This window comes from Oikopleura dioica, chromosome 1 (assembly GCF_907165135.1).
Source record: "Oikopleura dioica chromosome 1, OKI2018_I68_1.0, whole genome shotgun sequence".
Lineage (NCBI taxonomy): Eukaryota > Metazoa > Chordata > Appendicularia > Copelata > Oikopleuridae > Oikopleura > Oikopleura dioica.
The window spans coordinates 11,365,430-11,385,188 of NC_137291.1; the positions used below are offsets into that span (position 1 = coordinate 11,365,430).

At 40.8% G+C, this 19,759-nt stretch overlaps 7 protein-coding genes and 1 long non-coding RNA gene across 8 annotated transcripts; 3 read left to right on the forward strand and 5 right to left on the reverse strand.

Annotated features, from left to right (window-relative positions):
* Positions 1 to 19: 19 nt before the first annotated feature.
* On the reverse strand, positions 20 to 1,190 carry LOC145710540 (ephrin type-A receptor 4a-like). Its single transcript, XM_081788310.1, has 4 exons — positions 987 to 1,190; positions 542 to 943; positions 161 to 503; positions 20 to 120 (listed from the first exon to the last, which is right to left on the reverse strand). Exons 1-4 carry the CDS (start codon positions 1,080 to 1,082, stop codon positions 74 to 76), a joined length of 888 nt encoding a protein of 295 aa, XP_081644436.1. The 5' UTR covers positions 1,083 to 1,190; the 3' UTR covers positions 20 to 73.
* Positions 1,191 to 1,447: 257 nt separating this feature from the next.
* Positions 1,448 to 3,150, reverse strand: LOC145709606 (uncharacterized). The gene is made up of 4 exons (XM_081787296.1): positions 3,026 to 3,150; positions 2,543 to 2,814; positions 2,337 to 2,501; positions 1,448 to 2,295 (listed from the first exon to the last, which is right to left on the reverse strand). Exons 2-4 carry the CDS (start codon positions 2,577 to 2,579, stop codon positions 1,973 to 1,975), a joined length of 525 nt encoding a protein of 174 aa, XP_081643422.1. The 5' UTR covers positions 2,580 to 2,814; positions 3,026 to 3,150; the 3' UTR covers positions 1,448 to 1,972.
* Positions 3,151 to 3,301: 151 nt separating this feature from the next.
* On the reverse strand, positions 3,302 to 3,734 carry LOC145695372 (uncharacterized). Its single transcript, XR_014133704.1, has 3 exons — positions 3,606 to 3,734; positions 3,508 to 3,562; positions 3,302 to 3,466 (listed from the first exon to the last, which is right to left on the reverse strand). It is a non-coding gene; the product is annotated as an uncharacterized LOC145695372 (long non-coding RNA).
* A 2,501-nt stretch (positions 3,735 to 6,235) lies between these two features.
* Positions 6,236 to 9,741, forward strand: LOC145702698 (uncharacterized). Its single transcript, XM_081779962.1, has 6 exons — positions 6,236 to 6,261; positions 6,305 to 6,430; positions 6,551 to 6,946; positions 7,029 to 7,203; positions 7,244 to 8,183; positions 8,230 to 9,741. Exons 2-6 carry the CDS (start codon positions 6,326 to 6,328, stop codon positions 9,653 to 9,655), a joined length of 3,042 nt encoding a protein of 1,013 aa, XP_081636088.1. The 5' UTR covers positions 6,236 to 6,261; positions 6,305 to 6,325; the 3' UTR covers positions 9,656 to 9,741.
* A 1,725-nt stretch (positions 9,742 to 11,466) lies between these two features.
* Positions 11,467 to 17,373, forward strand: LOC145706160 (phosphatidylinositol 4-phosphate 3-kinase C2 domain-containing subunit alpha-like). The gene is made up of 9 exons (XM_081783720.1): positions 11,467 to 11,636; positions 11,703 to 12,010; positions 13,149 to 13,606; positions 13,650 to 13,890; positions 13,933 to 14,431; positions 14,718 to 15,536; positions 15,578 to 16,074; positions 16,242 to 17,021; positions 17,068 to 17,373. Exons 1-9 carry the CDS (start codon positions 11,563 to 11,565, stop codon positions 17,223 to 17,225), a joined length of 3,834 nt encoding a protein of 1,277 aa, XP_081639846.1. The 5' UTR covers positions 11,467 to 11,562; the 3' UTR covers positions 17,226 to 17,373.
* Positions 12,012 to 12,618, reverse strand: LOC145706413 (uncharacterized). The gene is made up of 2 exons (XM_081783849.1): positions 12,443 to 12,618; positions 12,012 to 12,401 (listed from the first exon to the last, which is right to left on the reverse strand). The coding sequence occupies exons 1-2, from the start codon at positions 12,606 to 12,608 to the stop codon at positions 12,142 to 12,144; spliced, it is 426 nt and encodes a 141-aa protein (XP_081639975.1). The 5' UTR covers positions 12,609 to 12,618; the 3' UTR covers positions 12,012 to 12,141.
* Positions 17,374 to 17,381: 8 nt separating the features above from the next.
* Positions 17,382 to 18,529, reverse strand: LOC145706288 (uncharacterized). Its single transcript, XM_081783747.1, has 5 exons — positions 18,439 to 18,529; positions 18,031 to 18,375; positions 17,845 to 17,931; positions 17,633 to 17,799; positions 17,382 to 17,586 (listed from the first exon to the last, which is right to left on the reverse strand). The coding sequence occupies exons 1-5, from the start codon at positions 18,492 to 18,494 to the stop codon at positions 17,429 to 17,431; spliced, it is 813 nt and encodes a 270-aa protein (XP_081639873.1). The 5' UTR covers positions 18,495 to 18,529; the 3' UTR covers positions 17,382 to 17,428.
* A 259-nt stretch (positions 18,530 to 18,788) lies between these two features.
* Positions 18,789 to 19,650, forward strand: LOC145695230 (uncharacterized). The gene is made up of 4 exons (XM_081772233.1): positions 18,789 to 18,907; positions 18,952 to 19,119; positions 19,162 to 19,311; positions 19,352 to 19,650. The coding sequence occupies exons 1-4, from the start codon at positions 18,877 to 18,879 to the stop codon at positions 19,471 to 19,473; spliced, it is 471 nt and encodes a 156-aa protein (XP_081628359.1). The 5' UTR covers positions 18,789 to 18,876; the 3' UTR covers positions 19,474 to 19,650.
* Positions 19,651 to 19,759: the final 109 nt, after the last annotated feature.

Consider the following 19,759-nt stretch of genomic DNA (forward strand, 5'->3'; position numbering starts at 1 on the left):
TAATGGAAGAGATCCTCTCTTCCAAAAAAATTTATTAGTTTGCACTTTAAAAACTGCTCATTTATCGAGCAAGTTACAAGATATTGCTGTAGTTGTCCATTGGCGTTCCATATCGAGCGTCTATAATTTGATTTTTTCGCCTTCTTCAAAACCTGCTTACTTGATACAGAACTTGAAGTTGACGAGAGGGGTCCTCTAATCGGCGAGGTCGGAGATAGCGGCCGGAGATATCGAATAGATCCCGTTTCAACAAGCCAGCTTCTGTAATCATTATTCAAATCTGCAGCTGAGTTATTCAAGTAGTAGTGCTGTGGGAGACTGAGTTCGGAGCTCGCTCGGAGAATGGATGGCTTTTGTATATTTATATCAAGCACGGTATCCTTTCTTCGACCAACGTAGTTGTACGCCGCTTTGAATCCTTCGTAATAGTGGGTGAATGATTTTCGTTCGGAACGCTCGTGGCTCCATGTGAGTCGGAGAAGGTTAGCCACGTCGGAGAAGACCTGCGAAGATCAATTTTAATTGCGCATTGATAACTTACCTCGACGTGTTGATGCTGGTTTAGAATATAAGGCAGTTCATGCCTGATGTCCATGTTCTGCTTGTAACTTTTTATCAAGTCCCAAGTGTTCAAGCCCGTCACGCCATCAAGAGGGTGACCTCCTCTATTGAATACTTCCCAAATTACATATCCGAAGGAAAATATGTCAGAGTATGTGGAAAACTCGAAATTGAAAACTTCAGGTGCAAAATTTCGAAGCGGATGAGGTTTGTCATTATTCTTCATCGTATAGTAGCAGCTTCCATACTCTTCCGTTGTGTAGGACGACAGCCCGAAATCGGATATTTTTGGGACAAGGTTGTCGTCAAGGAGGATGTTTTTTGCTGAAATATCGCGATGGAGAATTTTATTTTGCGCAAGAAAATCAAAGCCAGAAGCACACTTAGAAAAGTAAATCAGCTATTGTAGCAAAGAAAAAATGTACCTGAAAGAGAATTTTCAGAGCATGCGTGAATCTAATGACGTTCGAGGATTTACTGACGTATTCGCTTATACTCCTATTTTTACTGTACAATGGCATTACGATGACAGGATGATTACCATCTTCGATTGCTGTAAAGATGGTAACTAGTTTGTTCCTGAATTGATAATAGGTAAAATTTTGTTTTTGCGTTGACCATTTCCTATGCCATAAATTTCCACAACATATTTACTCTTTGCTCGAAGCACAAAAGAAGCCTCCTTGAAATAGTCCGTGGTATTCGGACAAAAATTTTTAGGAAAGCCAGCGCAGCACTTTTCTTTCTTGAATCTTTTCACGGCAACAGGAACAAACGATGTTTTATTGCTTGATATTGAATTCTGTCCTCGGTCATAATCTCATGTTTATGAAGAAAGTAAAACTGATTAATTTGCATTTTTACAGGAGTAAATGACCCTATCCTGGTATCTCAGATGACCTTTGTATACGTTTCCAAAATAACCAGCACCGATTTCCCTGCTGTCAACCTTGAGCATTTTCTTCGAGATGTAAATCTTCTTCAGGTCAGCTTTGACTTCATCAGAGACTTCTGCTTTCTGGAAACTATTTATAGTTCTTTCGTAAAATTCTTTCCTTGTCTTCTCCAATCTTTTGTTCTTTAGCAGGAATAATTTGGTCGCTGATTGTTTTACCAAATGTCTTGATTGCGAGCCCCTTGGGAAACAGGTCAACCACACAAGATGGATCAAGAGCAGGACAATTGTTGGCAAGAACGTCATCATAATTATAGTTTCTTCTGCCTCCTCTTTTTCTGTCCCGATCGTTACTGTTATCGTTTTTGTGGTGTTACCGAACTCGAAATCCGTCCACATTCTTTTCAATGTTGAATATTGCACTTCGACAACTGGGAAGTTTTCTATCACTCGGGTTAAAAAAAGTAACGGCAACTAATTCTGAATTAGTAATTCATAACAAGCATCACTTATTTTTCAACCCGACGCTAGTATACTTGTCGGCGAATTGTCGGATAATGATTTGTCAATGATACTTTCTGAGACCACATCAATGATGAGAAGTCCAGCTGGGTTCCCTGTATCATCATTCATGTACTGTTTAGCCATCTCAATCTTGTCCTCATAGTTACAGTCGCCAGCGTTTACGAGAAAAATAATTGGCTCGTCATCGTCAGGATGAATGGTTGGCTCGTTGTGCTGGTACTGATAATCTTGACAACCGTCTTCAATACTAGCCCATGGTCCGGAATCATCAGATTCGGAAGGTTGAGAGACAATTATTAGCTTTGCGGATACCTCTTTGCAAATGTTTAAAAATATTCTGTTAGAGAATGCTTACCGTCAGAAATTCTGTACATTGTTTTGTCAATCCATTTTCCACTATACTCTTCCGTTTTAGAAGATTCATCATTTTGTCCCTTGTCCTCTAATTTGATCGTCGTGTAGTTCTTCCTCGTTAAAACGGCGATGTAGAAAATGAAGTAAATAGAAATGTAGTACACCCCTGAAAGCGCGTTAGCAAATTCTCTTGATTTTTGGTTCTACCGATAGCAATTAAAAGATAGACCCATTTTTTCTCCATGCTAGTGCTTCTTACAGATATATATTTCAACAGAATAAAAAAAGCAAATATATGCCGAGAGTAGTTTTACATTTTGCAAATTTTATTTCCGCTTCGTGACGCACTTTTCTCTCTCTTTATCATGGAATTTGCAGGGGCAGATGGCAGTCTTTTCGCCCGTCGGGATTTCTACTGGGAGTTGGACAAAATCAATTTCGATCCTGATTGCTGTGCTCACACTTGAGCCTTGACCTCTCTGAAAACCTCATTAGTGCTCGAACGGGCTTTCCGTGTTTTTAATCTTGTTATTTAAACTCATTTTTCTAAATTTAAACCTAGTCCTTTTGTTTGGTTGCTACAAATTATCTAATAGTGATCGAAACATATCACTAAATAAAATGAAAAAGATACAGTCAGCTACTTCTAAAGACAGTTAGGAAGGTCGAGTTTTGAATGGGTGACCATACCTTTGCCTACAAATTCATTTTCGACCGTCTTCTCTTTTTATTTCTTTGTTTAGATTAATGAGGCTAGTGGACAAGCAAAGAGTCAAAGTATTTGAGTACTCTGAACTTCGCTTGGTTTACTGTTGTTCACGTCGAGGCCAACTTCTCAATCTGTCCTAAGCAGATTTTATCACCACAAATTTATGAGAAAAGAAACCTCCTAAAACATGATACACGTGAAACAGTTGTTTATCAAAAATAAGAAATCACATGTTTACAATTTTCTCAACAAGAAAGCAGTAGAGTCTATTTGTATTTATATAAGTGACTTCAAAGTCAAATTCATCTTTACAAGCTTCTTTTTGCAGTTTTTTCAGGCAAAAATCAAGCTGTACAAAGAACCGCATACACAGGCCAACCAGCATGTCCCGCAAAGCATTCCATAGCAGTAATCCATGTCAACTAAAAGGAACCTAATCGACGAGTTCTACTTTAGTACTCACTTCTCTCGTTAACAATTTTCAAGCCATCATAAAGCTGTTGTTGAGTCCATCCAGTCTTAAAAACGTATTTATTGTAATTATTTCGCAAAGTAACTCACAATTTCCATGATCATCATATCTTCTCCTGTTGGGGGCATATCTTCCTTCCAACCAGGTATGACCCCGAAATATTCCACATCAACTGTATATTTGTACAATCGGTCATCGTAATCATGCTGGCAGAAACAGCAAGCTTCAGGATTACCAGGGTTTCCTGAATGCTGAAATTGTTATTCAAAAACATCATTTTCTAACCTGGTAGAGCGCGAATGAAATCAGCTATTTCGGAGGGGGAAGCCTTAGAAAAATTGTGGATCATTCGAATGACATTTCTAGGAACTTCGTGACCTTGCACAGCGGGGTCTTTGAGTTTTTCAATGAATTGAAGCAAAAGCTCTTTGCGAGAGTTTATGTCAGCGCCTTCTTCAGCTCTAAAAAAGGATTAGCTACATCTATCTTATTTGAGGGTTTTCAACGTTCCTGAACTGGTCTTCTAATCTTAAACCATTATTTGAGCTTGATAAGTTAGTTGTTTCTTTCGTGACCGGTTGTTGGGTAACCGTTGCAGGAAGTTGATCATTATTAGATCCAAAGTGAGTGTTCGGCCGATCCCCAGGCGGGTCGGGCAAAGCAGGAAGTGCCTTATCCGGAGTCCATTGGTTATTCTGAATTTCAGGAGACGTTCTCTCGGGCTCGTTCTGATGAGCTGGCTGAGAATCCAACTGAGAAGAAAATTGATAACCCCCGTTGACCAAGGATCAGTTCCGTCTCCGAATTTATAATCACCAAAAGAACTCATAACTGATCCTTTCACGATCGTCTTCTGCGAGATAATTCCCTATCTAGAGACATGACGTGCTGTATTTTTGATGAGGAAGATAACTGACGATAGAGGAATATTCTATAAACAAAGAAAAGGTTTGGTCTTCGAAGTACTGGTATTTCCAAAATAAATTCCGCGCTGCACGTTTCTTAGGTCGCGATACTTTGTTTTATCTGTTTAGTCTCTCAACGCACTCTTATGTTTTAATTTACGATTGAATTAAGGTATAAGCATGTCGAAAGTTTAGACAAAAACCCTGTCTGCTAATTGATTTACTTTGATCGATAGGTTACTTGATGAAACTTTGTAATATCACCTTAGGGTCCACAGGACATGGTACTTCATCCTACAAAGATTATTTTCCTCAAATTTCAAATGCGATTTTTACGGGTTGACTTCTAACAAGATTATCAATCGAAATTAATAGACGTAAAATGAAATCTCTTTAGTATTTATGTATGTTTTATAATCGCGATTTGGCGATATGGGCTGAGAAAAATATATGTTTGAAGCTTAGGTTCCAGCCCATGTTGGACTCTAACGTGGCTCGAAAGCTGCTTATAGCTTCTCATATAGAAAGATAACAGAGTAATCACACTAAACCATTCTTGAACTAAGTGATGCAGATTAATTCTTGCTCAGGAAGCAATTTATCCCTGGTAGCAAAGAGATGCTCTTGGATGATAAGGACTCAATAGTGTTTTCAACATCCTGTTGTTTACTTGAGCCTGGGTTCGAGGTACTGCAAACCCGAGGCATCCGAAGTTCCAAATGAGTCAAGGATCTATACGATCCGGCCGGAAGAAAATTATTTATTGTACAACGGACTGTAAAACGAAACTATTTAGAAGCGTCAAATTTTTATATGTTAATCCCTTGTTTACTTTTGAATAAAAACACGTTACTTGCATAATAGGAAGGCTTGAAATTTGAGTAAGAACTTTGGTTAACCTCACAGCTTTAATCCGCTGACAGCGGACCGCTGTCATTATCGGCTTGACATTGTTCTTTTAGAGGCCTATTTAGAAGTACTGCTAAACATGAGCTTTTTATAACAAAGTTTGACAAAAATATAGTTATCAAAATTTCAAGGTGTAGTTCCACCCGCGATTCAGCTTCCGCACAGCATGAAAATTTGACCGTTAATCATCAAGCTGGCCTCTAAAATTGCTGTCCGAATTTTAAGAAGCTAGAAGGCATTCTTTTGGAAATAACAGCCAATTGCTTGTGGTCGTTCGATTTAACTGTTCTCAGGATGTTTCCTTTGGAAGTTATTCGAATTATTGAAAGTTATTTGAGGTTTTACGGTGAAAGGTGGCTCCGGTTCCTATCGCAGGTCGATTTTCGCACGTTGCAAATACGGGCCCTTGAAAATCAACCTTGCTTCGTCGTTGTTGATTTTAGTTAGTAACAGTTAACACGTTACGAAAACGAAAATCTTGCAACGAATACTCTAATCTTTACCCAAATCTGAAAAAATAAAAGATGTGCTTTCTTAGATCTATCTTATAGAAGAAACGCAATGTTGACTACAAAATTGGTTCGTGTAAGTGTTGTGAGTCTGAATTTGAGGCTTTCAAAAATAAAATGACAAGATACAATGCAGAATTTGATACGTTTATGGAGATTTCATCGAAGACATTTACGGAAAAGTGCTCCCTATCAACAAGATAAGTTCTTGTTAAACCGGTAGCCCCTCATAAAATCCCTTTCTACACGTTTCCTGCTAGATTGCCACGATGTCCAGGAAGAATTCTTCAAAGATAAAAACTTATCGTAAAAGATCATGAGGCGCTCTTGCGTGGTACAGCGCCCGTCGCTCGGAGTATTTAAGGAAGACAACGAAGCATTTTCTTTATTCTAAGTCCGAGTTGAGTTTTTGAAAACAACAGGTAAAGATATTCAGAGGTTCTGAATTTAAATCAACATTTCTAGCTCGAAATAGAATAAGAGAGGATGAAAATTTTTCAAGGGCTTTTAGCCTACGCGCTTGGCAGAACAGTCGAAGACGTATCAGTCACGAAAGATTTGGGAAATGATATTCGAATCACCAAAGAAACAGTAAGTTTGATTTAATATCTATTATATAATTTTTCCTCTCAATTTTTCGGAGCTAAGTTCAGGGCGTAATAGAGCTTTAGAAAATCTCTAAAACGTTTATCTGAGATTAATTATCTCTAGGCCGAAGCACTCGAGTTACAGGGCATGGATATCACCGGCTGGAAAATCGTCGGCAACAAAGATCTCGATAAGAAGCTAAAGAACAGCGCCAAAGATGCTCAAACTCGAGGCTTAGGGTCTGTTTACGGTATGTGGCAGCCCATAGAAGACGGGGGAAAAGTAATGGTTCCATTCACCGTCCACAGTTCCTACTCACATCGAACCGAGCAAATCAAAGAAGCGATGGCCGAACTTCAAGATGTACTTGGCTGCTTTGAGGTTCCATACGTAGAGAATCCGCTGTCGGACGTTTATGGACAAGGAATCGTCTTTGTCGCTGATGGCTCGTGCTACTCACTTCTTGGCCGAGGACCTGGATTCCACAATGGCATGCAAGGGGCAACATCAATTTCTGACGTAAACAGAACTATCTATATCGAGTTCGTGAAGATCATAATATTTATTTTCTTACATTACTGGAAATGAAAAAAATATTAAGCTCGGTGTACCAAATGGATGGCAAGCTATTGCCCTCGATGACGGCTGCAATCTTGCTTCTAATCCATCGACAGTTCAGCACGAGGTGCTTCACGCACTTGGAGTTTTCCACGAACACTCAAGACCAGATAGAGATAGCTACATCGACTATTGGGAAGACCGAACATCAGCCCCAGGTAAGAGTATTATTTCTTATCTTTATAATTCATTATTTAGGCTCCTGGAGCAAATATCCAACAAGTAACTGGCATAGCATGGGCTCAATCTACGAGCCTCGATCTGTCATGTCCTACGGCTCGTATGCTACATCTACTACCAGTGGCGTTCCGGTCGCGCTCCTGAAGGATGGCGGCCAAATCTTTGATGGCGAAAGAATCACAACCGAAGATGCGCTCCAAGTACAATGGATGTATTGCAAAGAGCAGCCGTCGAAATTCCCTGGATACGAATATACTGAGACTGCCACATGCACATCTCAAGACGAAGTAGGAGCGACGAGAAAAGTCTTTACGTCTCGATTGTGCGATGGCATAAGTGATTGCCCGAACGGAGAGGATGAAGGAGATCTCGCAGTTTGCAAAGAAATCGCTCCAAGAACCCCAAATGGTTGCTGTGGCGCCATTGTGAGAGGCGGGCAGACCTGCACCCATAATCCCGACTACTCGTACGGCGACAGAGAAACTTTTGCTTGCGAAGATGGCACCGGAGTAATGTTTGTTCCGTGGGCATCAAACCGATGGCTGCACGTCGTTGCCGCGACATATCCTATTGAAGGATCGGTCTCCTGGATGAGCTCAATCGCTGACACTGGAATTTGCCCTCCGACGACCTGGGCTGCATGCGCTGTAAATGGATACGATGCTACAGACAATTGCGAAACAAACGATTGTGACCCTAACGCGACCTGCACAAGCGGATTTGAGAGCTATACATGCGAATGCAACGAAAATTACACCGGGGACGGAAATACCTGCACTTTCATCCCTGAGGTCAACGAATGCGCTGACGGAAGCCATCAATGTGACGAGAATGCCTCTTGTAGTGATCTTCGTGACGGATACACGTGCAGTTGCAACGCTGGCTGGAAAGATTCAGGGCTTCAACCGATCAATGGTAGAGACTGCGTTGAAGAGGCTGCCTGTTGCGATGCTGTCCAGTATGATTTAAGTTTTATAATTTGAAAACTTACTTTTGTTTCATAGATTTTCATTTCCATACGAACAGCTTTGTACAATTGACGGAACCTTCGACGGCAAAAAGAGATGGAGCTGCACTGGCGCACACAAGTTGTTTGAAGTTAAATACCACAGTGGTACTTCAACATTCTACTTGTTCGAACTAGGCACATGGACCTATCACGCAGTTTTGGCAGCTGATCCGGATTTCTGTTTTGCAGAATCTGATAGCGACTACACTTGCTTGGAGTATGAGGGCGGATCTGTAGTGACATCATCAACAACGACGACGACAACCACAACAACAAGCACAACTACTACTACAACGACCTCCACTACGACAACATCAACCACGACAACGACAACAACTACAACCACCACCACAACAACCACTACAACAATAACTTCTACAACAACAACTTCTTCAACAACCACAACCACCACTACAACATCGACTACAACAACCACAACCACCACTACAACATCGACTACAACAACAACTTCTGCGACAACTACAACCACCACTACAACATCGACTAAAACGACTTCTACGACAACAACGACAACAACAATTTCGACGACAACTACAACCACCACTACAACAACTACTTCTACAACAACTTCTACAACTACAACGTCCACTACAACAACATCCACAATAACATCAACAACTACGACTTCAACAACAACTACGACCACTACTACAACTACCACCTCTACTACCACCACGACATCAGCTACAACAACAACAACGACAACAACAACCTCAACAACGACATCGACGACATCATCAACACCTGCTGAGATATGTTCTACTAGTTCCATTCCCGCCGACCTCATAAGCCCTGGAAAATTTGAATGGGATTGTAAAGAGAAGTCTAAATATCATGAGTGCAAGGTGATATGTGAGGGACAATCTAAACCGGATAAAAAATTCGTGATCCGCTGCACTAAAAACAATAGCGTTTGGTCTGTTCATAAAGGCTCAGTTCCAAGCTGTGCTCCTCCGCCTCCAAGAGCTGGATGTGAAGAGTCGTTGATCGGTGAAGACTTAACGTCCCCTGGTGGAAACACGTGGACTTGCGTAGAAGGCAAGAAGGATAAAAAATGCACGGCAGTTTGCGATGACGGAAGCTCGAGTGAAAATTTCGAAGTCAAGTGCAAATATTCCAAAAATGGTGACTCAAAGTGGTCAAAATCCAACAAAAAATCCAGTCCACCTCTATGCGGTGCCGAAGGACCTAAAATCTGCCACGAAGATGACATCGACCCAGATTTAATTCCGGAAGGCTCAGTTGTTTGGGAATGCAAGGCAAACTCAAAACAAAATGTCTGCAAAGCAAGTTGCTCCAACGGAGCCGATGCTGATAAGACATACAGCGTAAAGTGTCAGAACAAAAAGAACACTTGGAAAGTCGAAAAGAAGAAAATGACGATTCTTAACTGTTTATAAAACGCTTGGAAGAAGTGTCTATCATTTTGATCTGGTTTATTTTTTATTCGTTTCTCAATAAATGCGTGTATTAGCGCTTTTCATAATCGTTTTTAATTTTTTAATGCAGGAAGTGTTTTGGCTCTAGCGCTTGTGACACTCAGCTTCGAGGATTTGTAGAATTATCGATCAATGCTCTTATTGAGTAGCTGAATGAACAGTAGTTTTTTGATGATTTGTTCGAGAGAATTCCATGCTAATAAATATTTATCAGAGGTTATACCGCAATAAATAAGCGCGTTTATTTTGAGCGTGATTTTTTGTATTTCTTCGTTTATTGACAATAACTTATTCTTCAAAATGTATAAAAAGAAACATGTAGAAAAATGCAGTGCAGTCTTCACTGCGGTAATCTTCATTCCTCGGAGAGTAACTCGCCTCGCTTTCTTTCAGATTTCTCCATGTATTTCCCAAAAGCTGATGAGAGTCGTTTCAAATCGTTTCTGTCGAGAATCATGTTGTGTTTCCAGCAAGTATGGACGTAGTAATCCAGTTTTTTATCAAGCAACGAAAGGAGCTTCGACCATCTTTCGGAGCAGCAAACGGAGCTAGCCAAGAGCGCTAGAATCACGAAAAAGACGTTTTGTAAAAATCTCTTGATGTTCATTTTCTGAAACTATTTCTTTTTTCAACTAAAGTGGACAGGCAACTAAGCCGATTTTATACTGCTGCCCTCTCTTTGCCAATTCTATTAAATTTAAAATGAATACAACATTTGGCGGAATTAATGCATTCCCAGATACACGGCCTCAATGGGCACGCACACGATAACATGCATGCACGATCTGGCGGTCGGTTTAGTTCGACTATTTCTTTGCGGCGAATTGGATGCAAAAGTGGAATAAAATAAATTCGAGTTTGGACTCGTCTCGTGGTTTGGAAGTGACCTTATTCGAAATTTAATGCACTCAAGTCCAGCCTTTTTCACATCATATTACTTAATTACTTTATAGCTTTTGAACAAGATAAAGAAGGGCATTACAGTTTGAAATTCTAACTTTGAATTGCAGACTGTGATCGAATGCGGCTCCGAAAGGGAGTTTTCCAGCAGAAGAAGTCCTCCGGCGAAAAGAGTCCTCCGGCTAATTTACGGCGCTCGGCAATTTTCGGGGAGTACGAGAAGCCCAAGAAAATGAAATGTAAGAAACGAAAAGAACGATCTGGGAACTAAGGATTTCGGAAAAAGAAGATGGAGGACCTAATTCAGCTTTCAAATGTATGGTAAAAATATTCTTTTCAACATCGTATCATTTTCACACTAATCGTCTTGTCTTTTTTGTTAGATTCAGCACTACTTTTTTATTGCTTCATTAAATTGCTTGATGAATTGAGCAAATGACAGTGACTCACTCATCATATCGTACTCTGAGAACAAACTGAATGATTATTTATCGGAAACGTCATCAAAATGTTCACTTTTAATTTTCCCTTGAAGGAGAATGAGCAAATATTCACGCAAGAGGATATCTTGGCCATATTCGACCCAATTTCATCCTCAGAATCGTCATCTTCGGCCGTCTCAACTCCACAGCTTTCTTCCAACAGTTCAAGGCAAAGTTCTAGTCAGCTATCCGTCTTCAATCAACCGGGTCAGCGAAATCGACCGCCTAGTGATCTAATCCTTCGACCTGCCCGAGAAGACGATATTTCTCTTCCGACACCCCCTTATGTTCCTCCAATAAATGATTTAGCCAGGGGCTTGAAATTTAGTTCTAGCAACGAAGTTATCAAGTATTTTTGATACATTATAATGAGTAAGCCCTCGCTTAGTCCCTCCTATTCCAACGCGAACGCAATCAACTTTCGTACGCCCTCAAAATGTTCCCAAGCCACCGAGACGAAGACAAAGTCTTGGCCCAGCAGTAAGGATGAGAAACACCAGTCAAACGATCGAGAGAAGAAATAGGATAAGCTCAGATAGAGCCAGTAGCGTTTATTCAAGGTAGGAGAGACAAGTTGATAATCTCTCTTGAGAAACTAATTTGAAGAGAATTCAACTTTTTTCAAGGAAATCTGAAATGCAAGAGCCCGATTCTCCCGCTTCTGCGCTCGCTTTCAAAGTCTACTGGTTACGAAACTCGGAGAAATACAGATGGACGAATTCGGAAACGAATCGTGGAATCGTTTATGCGCGGGAGAACTCAAGAATCAGCCACGCGACGGAAATCAAGATTGAACCATCGTTGATTACTGATGAAAAGCTGCAAGCATTTACGACAGATATAAGAAGATCTGTGGCTGAACTGATCTTCGACGTGAATGGGAAGCTCAGAGATGCTCAATCAGACCTGTACAATAAAAACTTCTATTTGCAAGGTGAGTTTGTTTGGGAATTTATTCAGTTGAGTTTTTGAGAGACAAATAATAATAATTTTCGGAAGCATGCAAATTTGGAAAACAAGAATTTACTGAGTTACAGGGTGTAAAAATATTCGATTTTTCGTTAATTATTCTTTCTTTTCGACAGTCTTTTCCGGCATCTTTTTCTTATCGTTTTCTTTCTCCATCGTTTTTGGAGAAGATTTCTCGGTAGCTGGTTCTTCCTCAGAGATTTCTTCCTTCTTGGCCTTTTCTTTGGCTTTTTCGGCCTTTTCTTTTTGTTCCTTCAAGAACTCCTTGATAGGTCGGAATGGTTTCCTGGGCGCTTTTTCTTTTGGCTTTTCTTGCTCTTTAGCCCGCGCTTCTTTTTCTGCCTTGAGCTGCGCTTCTGAAAAGGGTTTCAGACGGCCAAAGGGTCGTTTTGTTTACCTGTTGGAAAATTAAGCAAATGAAAATCGAAGTTCATGTAAGTTCTATCTTGCTTGTTTCTCTGCTTGTTGGTCATTTGCGCTCGATCTCTCGGCGGTTGAGGTTGCCAATCGGGATGTTTCGGGTATCCAGGCTTGGGGTAGATGCTAGCGAGGTAGAAGATCATGTTCGAATTTTTCGCTTTTTGGGAATGTATTTATTCAATATTTCTTTCGATTTTAAGTAAGTCACTAACTGTTAGTGAAAATAGATCCCCTTCCTAGCACCGCGAGTTTATGTGCCTCAAAGATCTTTTCTTTCTTCGCTGGTTCACCGACGTAATCCCGAACAGCCTTAGCGAGAGCATCCTTGTGCCAGTCCAAGTTTGTCTCATGCCAAGCTCGGACTTGCTCGCGAGAAGGTCGGAATTGCGGAAATGAGTACCAGTTATTGTTGCTCATCGTTAAAAATCGGCGATTTGCTATTTTCGAGAAATGCGATGACTTCAGAGAATAAACAGCTTATATAGTCGGCTCGGATAAGTCACGAAATTTTATGAAGGAACGAAGATTTAGTCGAATGAGAGAGAGAAATAGCGAATGGAAGTGATCATAGTTGATATTTTTTGCGTATTCAGTGGTTTCAGAAACGATTTGGGCCCCAAATTTTGGGGGGAGGGGGTAATTTTTTGTGTTTATCGGGCGCTAGAATTACTAAAAATCATTAGTCGCTGCAACGAAAGAAATTCTCCACAAAGAAAGTCGTCTAAATCGCCTTCAAGTCGTCCGTGAAATGCTCAAAGTTCAAAGTCCACTGAAGCTCAAAGTAATATCCGAATATTCCCTCGACACTTCCCTCATCCGGACTGCTGCTGACGATGCCTTCTGTGACTCCCCGCCTATTGAAATTACACACAAACTCAACACACAAAATGACCTTGCGAAAATGGCCGAAATCGAAAAGCTAGTTGCTCTTTGCATGGGCGAATGCGAGAAATTACAGAATTGTTCGATCACCAGCACAGAGCGTCATTTACATCTGATTCATGTTCAACAAGCAGTAAAAGCACTCATCATTCAACTGAACGAAGTTGAGATTTTCCCCATTTCTAACGCTTCTATTAGACTGGCCGCAGCTGTAAATAATTCTAGCGGCCCAGAAGATGTGAAGCTTTCCATAGACAAGGTTATCAAAACATCCTTCTTTAACCTTTTATCTTCAATTTCAGCTTCGAGCAGCAATAAACGATTTAGTCCACCTCTACAAAATCTCCTGGACGGATCTCGAACACAACATACCCCACCAGTGCGACCCGTCTAACGAAGTCCACGATCCCCTTTCTCTTCAAGTCATCAGTCTTCATCAAGTTCCAGAAAACTACCTTCATTCTTTAAAAATCGAATATCTTTGGATTGCAGTATCTATCATTCGGGGCGATCGTGCTTCTTGCTGTAGAAAAAGTCATACAGGTACCTTGATTTTCTCATCCTTATTTCTCACAATCTCTTTAGGAAGATCGCGTGTAAAAAGAAGCCTCTTTCCCCGAGTTCTTTGGGACCAGCAGCTCACCCTCAACTTTTCCATTTCCCAACTTCCACTTGACGCAACTCTTTTCATCGAACTTTATGGCACCGAAACTGTCAAAACGTCCAAAGAAACGCCCATCGAACGAGAACACGAACTATCATCTGCCAAAATCCCTCTTTTTGACTTCAAACGACGCCTCTTGAAGGGCGAGAGCCTATTTCGTCTAGAAAAACTCCACGAAAAATACCCCGAGCCTATAATTTACATTGAGCTTCCCTACCACTGTATTCAATTTCCGGAAATCGCAATTAGTTCGCCAGCAAGCAATCCGAAGGAATCGCCGGATTGGCCTCTTGCGTTGAAATTATTGCAGTCAACTTATGAAAAGAAGAATTTAACGGATTTAGAGAGGCAGTTGATTTGGAGAAATCGGTCAAATGCGATGCGAGATTTGCCGGAGGCTCTTCCTTTTATTCTCAGATGGTATGTAAAGAATCTTATGTAAGAAAACTGGGTTATGCATAATTTCACCTCAAAATTTATTGTGTGTTGTCAGAAAGAAGGCTATCGAATATTTGCTTGTTTATGGTTGAGCTTCATTTTATCAAAAGAATGATTTTTTCATTTTTTAAGCGTTTCCTACCCGTACCTTATTTTAACCATCTTCGGCCATCTAGTGGCAAAGAGTAACAAGAACTTCCGTTTACTTTAAATCAATAGAAGATCAATGATCGATCTGAAACTGATTTTTCAACCGATTCAATTTCAGTGTCGATAATTGGAATGCTGAGACATTATCTGAAGTTTCCGGCCTCCTCTCCAGCTGGCCAACAATCAAGCCTCTCATTGCCCTTTCCCTTCTCACGAAAGAGTTCATGTCCGTGCAGTTCGTCCGTGATTTCGCTATCAAATGTCTCAAACGTGCTAACGAAAGCGTTCTCCTGTCAGTCCTCACGCAGCTTGTTTCCCTATTGCAGTACGAAAAAACTCAAGACAGCGTTTTGGCCGTGTTTCTTCTCGAGCGCGCTTGGAACTCAATTAGAATCACTTTCCACCTCCATGCAGCGTTGATAACAGCTGCCGATCACACTGCAGCGCCGATTTTCTATGTGATGCAAGATCTTCTAGAGTGGTCCTCAGGCGCTGCGTTGAAAGCAGAATTGACGAAGACGCAGAAGATTTTGAACATTATTAACTTTAATGCATTGAGAATCAAAGACGACCGATCCAACTATCTACAGCATTTTGAGTCCCTTTGGAATTCGATCGCTGAGTTAAGCCCCTTTCGCCTCGCTGAATTTCCAACAGTAGAATTTGTCAATATTGTCATAAGCAAATCGAAGCCATTTTCATCATTTACTGCGCCCTTATTATTGACCTTAGAAGCGAAAAACGGAGAACGGTATTCGTCAATTTATAAAAATGGCGATGATCTGCGACAGGATCAACTTGTTACGTCTCTCTTTCATATGATGGAAAATTTCTGGCTTTCTCAAGGACTTGATTTGAGAATGCTCGGCTACTCTGTTTATCCAACCGCCAAGAATTGTGGATTCATTGAAATTGTTCAAAATTCTGTCACTCTCAGGTAAAAAACCTTTGTTCTTTCCGATTCTAGCGTTACTTCAGACAGGTTCAAGTTGGCAATAACCAGAAAGAAAGATGCCTGCATGACTGGCTTGCTGGTCAAAGAAACAATAAATTTGAACTCATCGACAATTTCTCCCGATCATGCGCTGCATATTCCGTCGCGACTTATATTCTCGGCCTTGGGGATCGACACAATGACAACATCATGATCACTCGCCGAGGGCACATGTTCCACATTGATTTCAACAAAGCATTCGGTCATTATCAGAAAATCGGAGGCGTGATCAACCGAGATCGAGCCCCATTTGTCCTTTCCGATGACATGGTTCTCGTTATCAACCACGGAGCGACGATGGAAACAGGTCGCAAGTTCCCTGCTTTTGTCCAGCAATGCGCAGAGGCTTACAACATCGCTAGACATCATTGGCGAGAAATCATCTCAATGATCATGGTTTCTGCGCCAATGAATATGACAGCGCTAAAAGAGGGAGGAAATGAAGTACAAGTCGTGTTCGAAAACCTCTCCCCGACAATTGGTTAGTTCACCTTAATATTTGATTGATTTATTAAACAGATATGACAGAGGATTCTACCGATTTTGCATTATGCAAAAGTTAACGCGTTTTTGAGTTCATTTTGAAAATAATTCGCGCCAAGAGTCTTTGAAAAATTTAAGTGCACGAGATAACAAGCATTTCCCTAGACGACATTGCCGCACAAGAAATGTTCTTCAACCGCGTCAAGAAATCGTACACGTCGTTTTCCACTCGTCTCAATTTCTTCATGCATACGTTCGCTCAGCTTTTCCAAACAGGTGGCTGGGATGGAGTTGAACCTCTGCCCGACCCGGTCAAATACACTGTCCAAGAAGTAGGGCGCCCGATAGACTTTGAAATTGAAGGCTTCGAGATGAAATTCCGCAATACAGACAAATTTTATTCTTATCGCCTAAGAGTGCGCTGGCCAAATCGAACAAGTTTCATTTTACGCTCCTGGATTGAATTCACTCAAATTCGATCAGTAATCGAAAAGTTTCAAATCGAACGCGGAGGAGAGCCAGTCCCGCCTCTTGGGAAGCTAGAGCTGAGTACAAGAGGTGATAAGGACTCAGTGGCGATAGCAAGAAAATCAGCAATTTTCGACTTTCTACAGTTTGCCAATGCCGAGGCACAGGTTCGAGATCATCCAGCAACGATCACCTTTTTGTACGAAGATGAAAAGCGGCCACCTCCGGTCACAAAATCCAACAGCATTCCCACTGGAAGCAGACAAGGCTACATAAATATAAACATGTTCTTCGAGAAAGATAACTACCTGAAAATTTTGGTGAAAAACTGCTTCGACCTTCCATCGAGCGAAGGAAGAGCACCGGAGAGCTATGTCAAGGTGTATATTCGCGATGAAAGTGGAAATAACATAAAAAGTACGAAGCAAAAAACGACTACGGAGTACTCGCACAATCCCGTTTTCAACAAAGTCTTTCGTAAGTCGAGAAATTTCGGCTTCGAAATATTTATCAAACATTTTAGATTACGATTTAGAAGACATCCCGTCTTTTTTGGAAAAAGATATTGAAATTTCGGTGTGGAATTACTCTGGAATTTCCGCCTCGAATTTCATGATTGGCCGCGTAATTCTTCCTCTCAAGCAGGTCAAGGAAGGATATCTTGAGCTTCTCTCGCCCTAAGAATCAAAAAATGCACTTATTTCTTTGTATATTGTTCAGTTTTCAATTCTTCTAACTTTTTTTTCTGATGCACAAAAAGCTCCATGATTCTCTCATTCTAATTGCTGCCCTATTCCCTTCTATTTATTCTAACGCTTCAAATAAAACTTATTTAAAAGAATCAAGTTTATTAATTTACAGGAAAACAAAGAAAAATACAGTTTTCAGCAGGTGCCTTCAGGAAGAGCTTCAGTTCCAGAACAGCATTGATTTTCTCGTCTTGGCTTGTTGAATGGGAAAGTGGAAGTTGTTCCGCAACACTCGACGAAAGGAACTGATGGGCCGACGGGTCGGTGACAGTGGTCTTCTCGGACAAAGCCGCCTAGAATTTGTTTCTTGGTCTGTTTGCGTGAAAATCATTTTTTTACCTTTGAACTCATGAAGTGCTGGATTCCACTCATTTTCATGCTTCGCCAAATTCTTGGCCAAAGCTTTGTCACACTCGCAAATGGCTCTTCTACAGGTTCCTGGTGGATTTGTACAGACGATGTCTCGATCGGGGTCTTCTGCAGCTCCAATGAGATCGAATCGGTAGCTAGAAAGTAATTGTTACTCTTGAATTTCGATCTGATCTTTTTACCCAAGCAATTCTCCTGAGCATTTGTCCACTTGGCCACCAGCCCAGGTTTTTTCGGGCTTCATTTCTTCGAATTCAGAAACAAGACATCTGTAACAATTTCTCAAAAAACAACTCTCGTTTAGCTGAAACTTGAGTTCGGGAAAGTGAGAGTTTTGGTAAATGTATGTTAACTATTGAGAAACTTTCCTGTAGCATTGCTTAAAATCAAAACAGGCCTTGTCAACCGAGTCCTGTGGCTTTCCATATCCTCCCGACGCGATATTGTGACTTCCTTCGGGCAAGCAGTAGCATCCATAGAAGCAGTATCTTCCAAACTTCTTCGAGTTCTGGAGCCAGAGGACAAGAATCTTCATCTGTCTGAATTTTCGCTCTTCCTCAAGATTCATGTCCATTCGAGTGTCGCCGCCCATGAGATTTCTGATCATTTCGTCGATCTCGTCGAAAGTGCCCCCAGTGATCTGGTCCAAAATTGCTGTCAGCTCATCTGGGGATTCTTCACCAGTGAAAGCATATGTGATTTCTCGAGTTGCTCTAGAATTATTTTTAACCTCTTGTGCCTGCATGAACAACAAATTTGCAAACGAGCAATCTTACCTTTGCAATCTGGAGGCACTGGCCAATGAAGCGGTCAAAAAGTTGAAGATTTTCATATTCTATCTTCTTCTTTTTATCGTTATTGGATAACTTGATGGAAAAATCTGAGATTTCATGATTTTATAAGCCGTTGCTCTGAGCGCGCCACCGCGTGTCACTTCTTCCGCGTACCCGCATTCCCCCCGCAAAGTACTTTTGATAGCAGTTATTCGCAGTCAAATCTGACTGAGAAAAAACTTGAGGCTGACGTATGATCTAACACGTAAAAAACCTTGTGAATATCAAAATCACTACCGGCTATAAATTGGTTTATGTTTCCAAGCGAACTTTTCTGATGTTTTTATGATAATGATCAACTAAAACCGCGAAAAGAAAAAAAATCCCATTTCGCTCGTATAAAGGACAAAGATTTCCATTCATCGCTTGACAAAGCGAGCGATGAAAAAGCTTTACGTTTTTGGATTTTTCGGTAATAAAAATCTTCGTTTTTGCGAGAGAAAATGCTGTTTTTAGCGTGGGTCTACTTGGGCGTTGGAAGTTGTCCCTGGAGCTTGATCGGTGACACGGCTTTTGCTGGTGAATTGAGTGTGCTGAGTAGAACGGCGATTTACACGAATATTGCGAGTTTTTTGGTCATTTTGATGACCACGATCAATGGAACTTGCACCAGCGCTGTCAAAAGTATGTTGTGTGTGAACTTGAAACGATCATTTTCTTTCTTAGCTGGGATGAAGAGGTTTTATTTCCCAATAATTTGCATCTCCTCTCAATTTGCATGCGTCTCGAGCTCAGCCATCCTCGTCGAGATCCTCAAATCGCCAGAAGCGTTTTCAAAGAATTTATGGGTCTTTGAAATTTATCGAAGCTCAATAAGTAAGGTTTTTTACCATAAAAGTAGATAAACGTTTAATAGATTGGATTGTGTCAATGTCTGTTTGTCTTGGTAGCCTGGTGAAAATAACGATGGACAGCATCGAGACTGATTTGATCAAAACTGAACGATATAGGGACGGATCAAAAGTTTTTGAAGAATAATTTATGCATTCAATTATTGATGGTACCCTATTCTGATCCGAAAACAGCGACCCTAATAACAATGATAATAAGGAAGACTTACCATATCGAGCTTCAGCTATGAACTCGATAGTTTAGCGTTTACTCTTGATTTTCGATACGTTACTGCCACCACTAGATTGAAATTTATCTATTTAATAAAGCCACAGAATTGATTTGACATGAACTAACTTCAACTTGACGTCAGAATTTATCAAGAACATCTTGGCCTTTATAAAAAAATTCTGTTTCTAAAATCAATTTCATA

Excerpts from the sequence above, each read along its gene's own strand:
- LOC145710540 (XM_081788310.1), bottom strand. The coding sequence starts at position 1,082 with ATGCCATTGTACAGTAAAAATAGGAGTATAAGCGAATACGTCAGTAAA. Across the intron at positions 944-986 it reads CTCTGAAAATTCTCTTTCAG|TGTGCTTCTGGCTTTGATTT; the intron begins GTACATTTTTTC and ends TACTTTTCTAAG. Across the intron at positions 504-541 it reads ACCAGCATCAACACGTCGAG|GTCTTCTCCGACGTGGCTAA; the intron begins GTAAGTTATCAA and ends TGATCTTCGCAG.
- LOC145709606 (XM_081787296.1), bottom strand. The coding sequence starts at position 2,579 with ATGGAGAAAAAATGGGTCTATCTTTTAATTGCTATCG. Across the intron at positions 2,502-2,542 it reads CTATCTTTTAATTGCTATCG|GGGTGTACTACATTTCTATT; the intron begins GTAGAACCAAAA and ends ACGCGCTTTCAG. Across the intron at positions 2,296-2,336 it reads AATGTACAGAATTTCTGACG|AGGTATCCGCAAAGCTAATA; the intron begins GTAAGCATTCTC and ends ACATTTGCAAAG.
- LOC145702698 (XM_081779962.1), top strand. The coding sequence starts at position 6,326 with ATGAAAATTTTTCAAGGGCTTTTAGCCTACGCGCTTGGCAGAACAGTC. Across the intron at positions 6,431-6,550 it reads TTCGAATCACCAAAGAAACA|GCCGAAGCACTCGAGTTACA; the intron begins GTAAGTTTGATT and ends AATTATCTCTAG. Across the intron at positions 6,947-7,028 it reads GGGCAACATCAATTTCTGAC|CTCGGTGTACCAAATGGATG; the intron begins GTAAACAGAACT and ends AAAAATATTAAG.
- LOC145706160 (XM_081783720.1), top strand. The coding sequence starts at position 11,563 with ATGAGAAACACCAGTCAAACGATCGAGAGAAGAAATAGGATAAGCTCA. Across the intron at positions 11,637-11,702 it reads GCCAGTAGCGTTTATTCAAG|GAAATCTGAAATGCAAGAGC; the intron begins GTAGGAGAGACA and ends ACTTTTTTCAAG. Across the intron at positions 17,022-17,067 it reads CGTTTTCAACAAAGTCTTTC|ATTACGATTTAGAAGACATC; the intron begins GTAAGTCGAGAA and ends CAAACATTTTAG.
- LOC145706413 (XM_081783849.1), bottom strand. The coding sequence starts at position 12,608 with ATGATCTTCTACCTCGCTAGCATCTACCCCAAGCCTGGATACCCGAAA. Across the intron at positions 12,402-12,442 it reads TTTGCTTAATTTTCCAACAG|AAGCGCAGCTCAAGGCAGAA; the intron begins GTAAACAAAACG and ends AACCCTTTTCAG.
- LOC145706288 (XM_081783747.1), bottom strand. The coding sequence starts at position 18,494 with ATGAAAATCTTCAACTTTTTGACCGCTTCATTGGCCAGTGCCTCCAGA. Across the intron at positions 17,932-18,030 it reads GATTTTAAGCAATGCTACAG|ATGTCTTGTTTCTGAATTCG; the intron begins GAAAGTTTCTCA and ends AAATTGTTACAG. Across the intron at positions 17,587-17,632 it reads AGCACTTCATGAGTTCAAAG|GCGGCTTTGTCCGAGAAGAC; the intron begins GTAAAAAAATGA and ends AACAAATTCTAG.
- LOC145695230 (XM_081772233.1), top strand. The coding sequence starts at position 18,877 with ATGAAAAAGCTTTACGTTTTTGGATTTTTCG. Across the intron at positions 18,908-18,951 it reads TTACGTTTTTGGATTTTTCG|CGTGGGTCTACTTGGGCGTT; the intron begins GTAATAAAAATC and ends TGCTGTTTTTAG. Across the intron at positions 19,120-19,161 it reads TTGCACCAGCGCTGTCAAAA|CTGGGATGAAGAGGTTTTAT; the intron begins GTATGTTGTGTG and ends TTTCTTTCTTAG.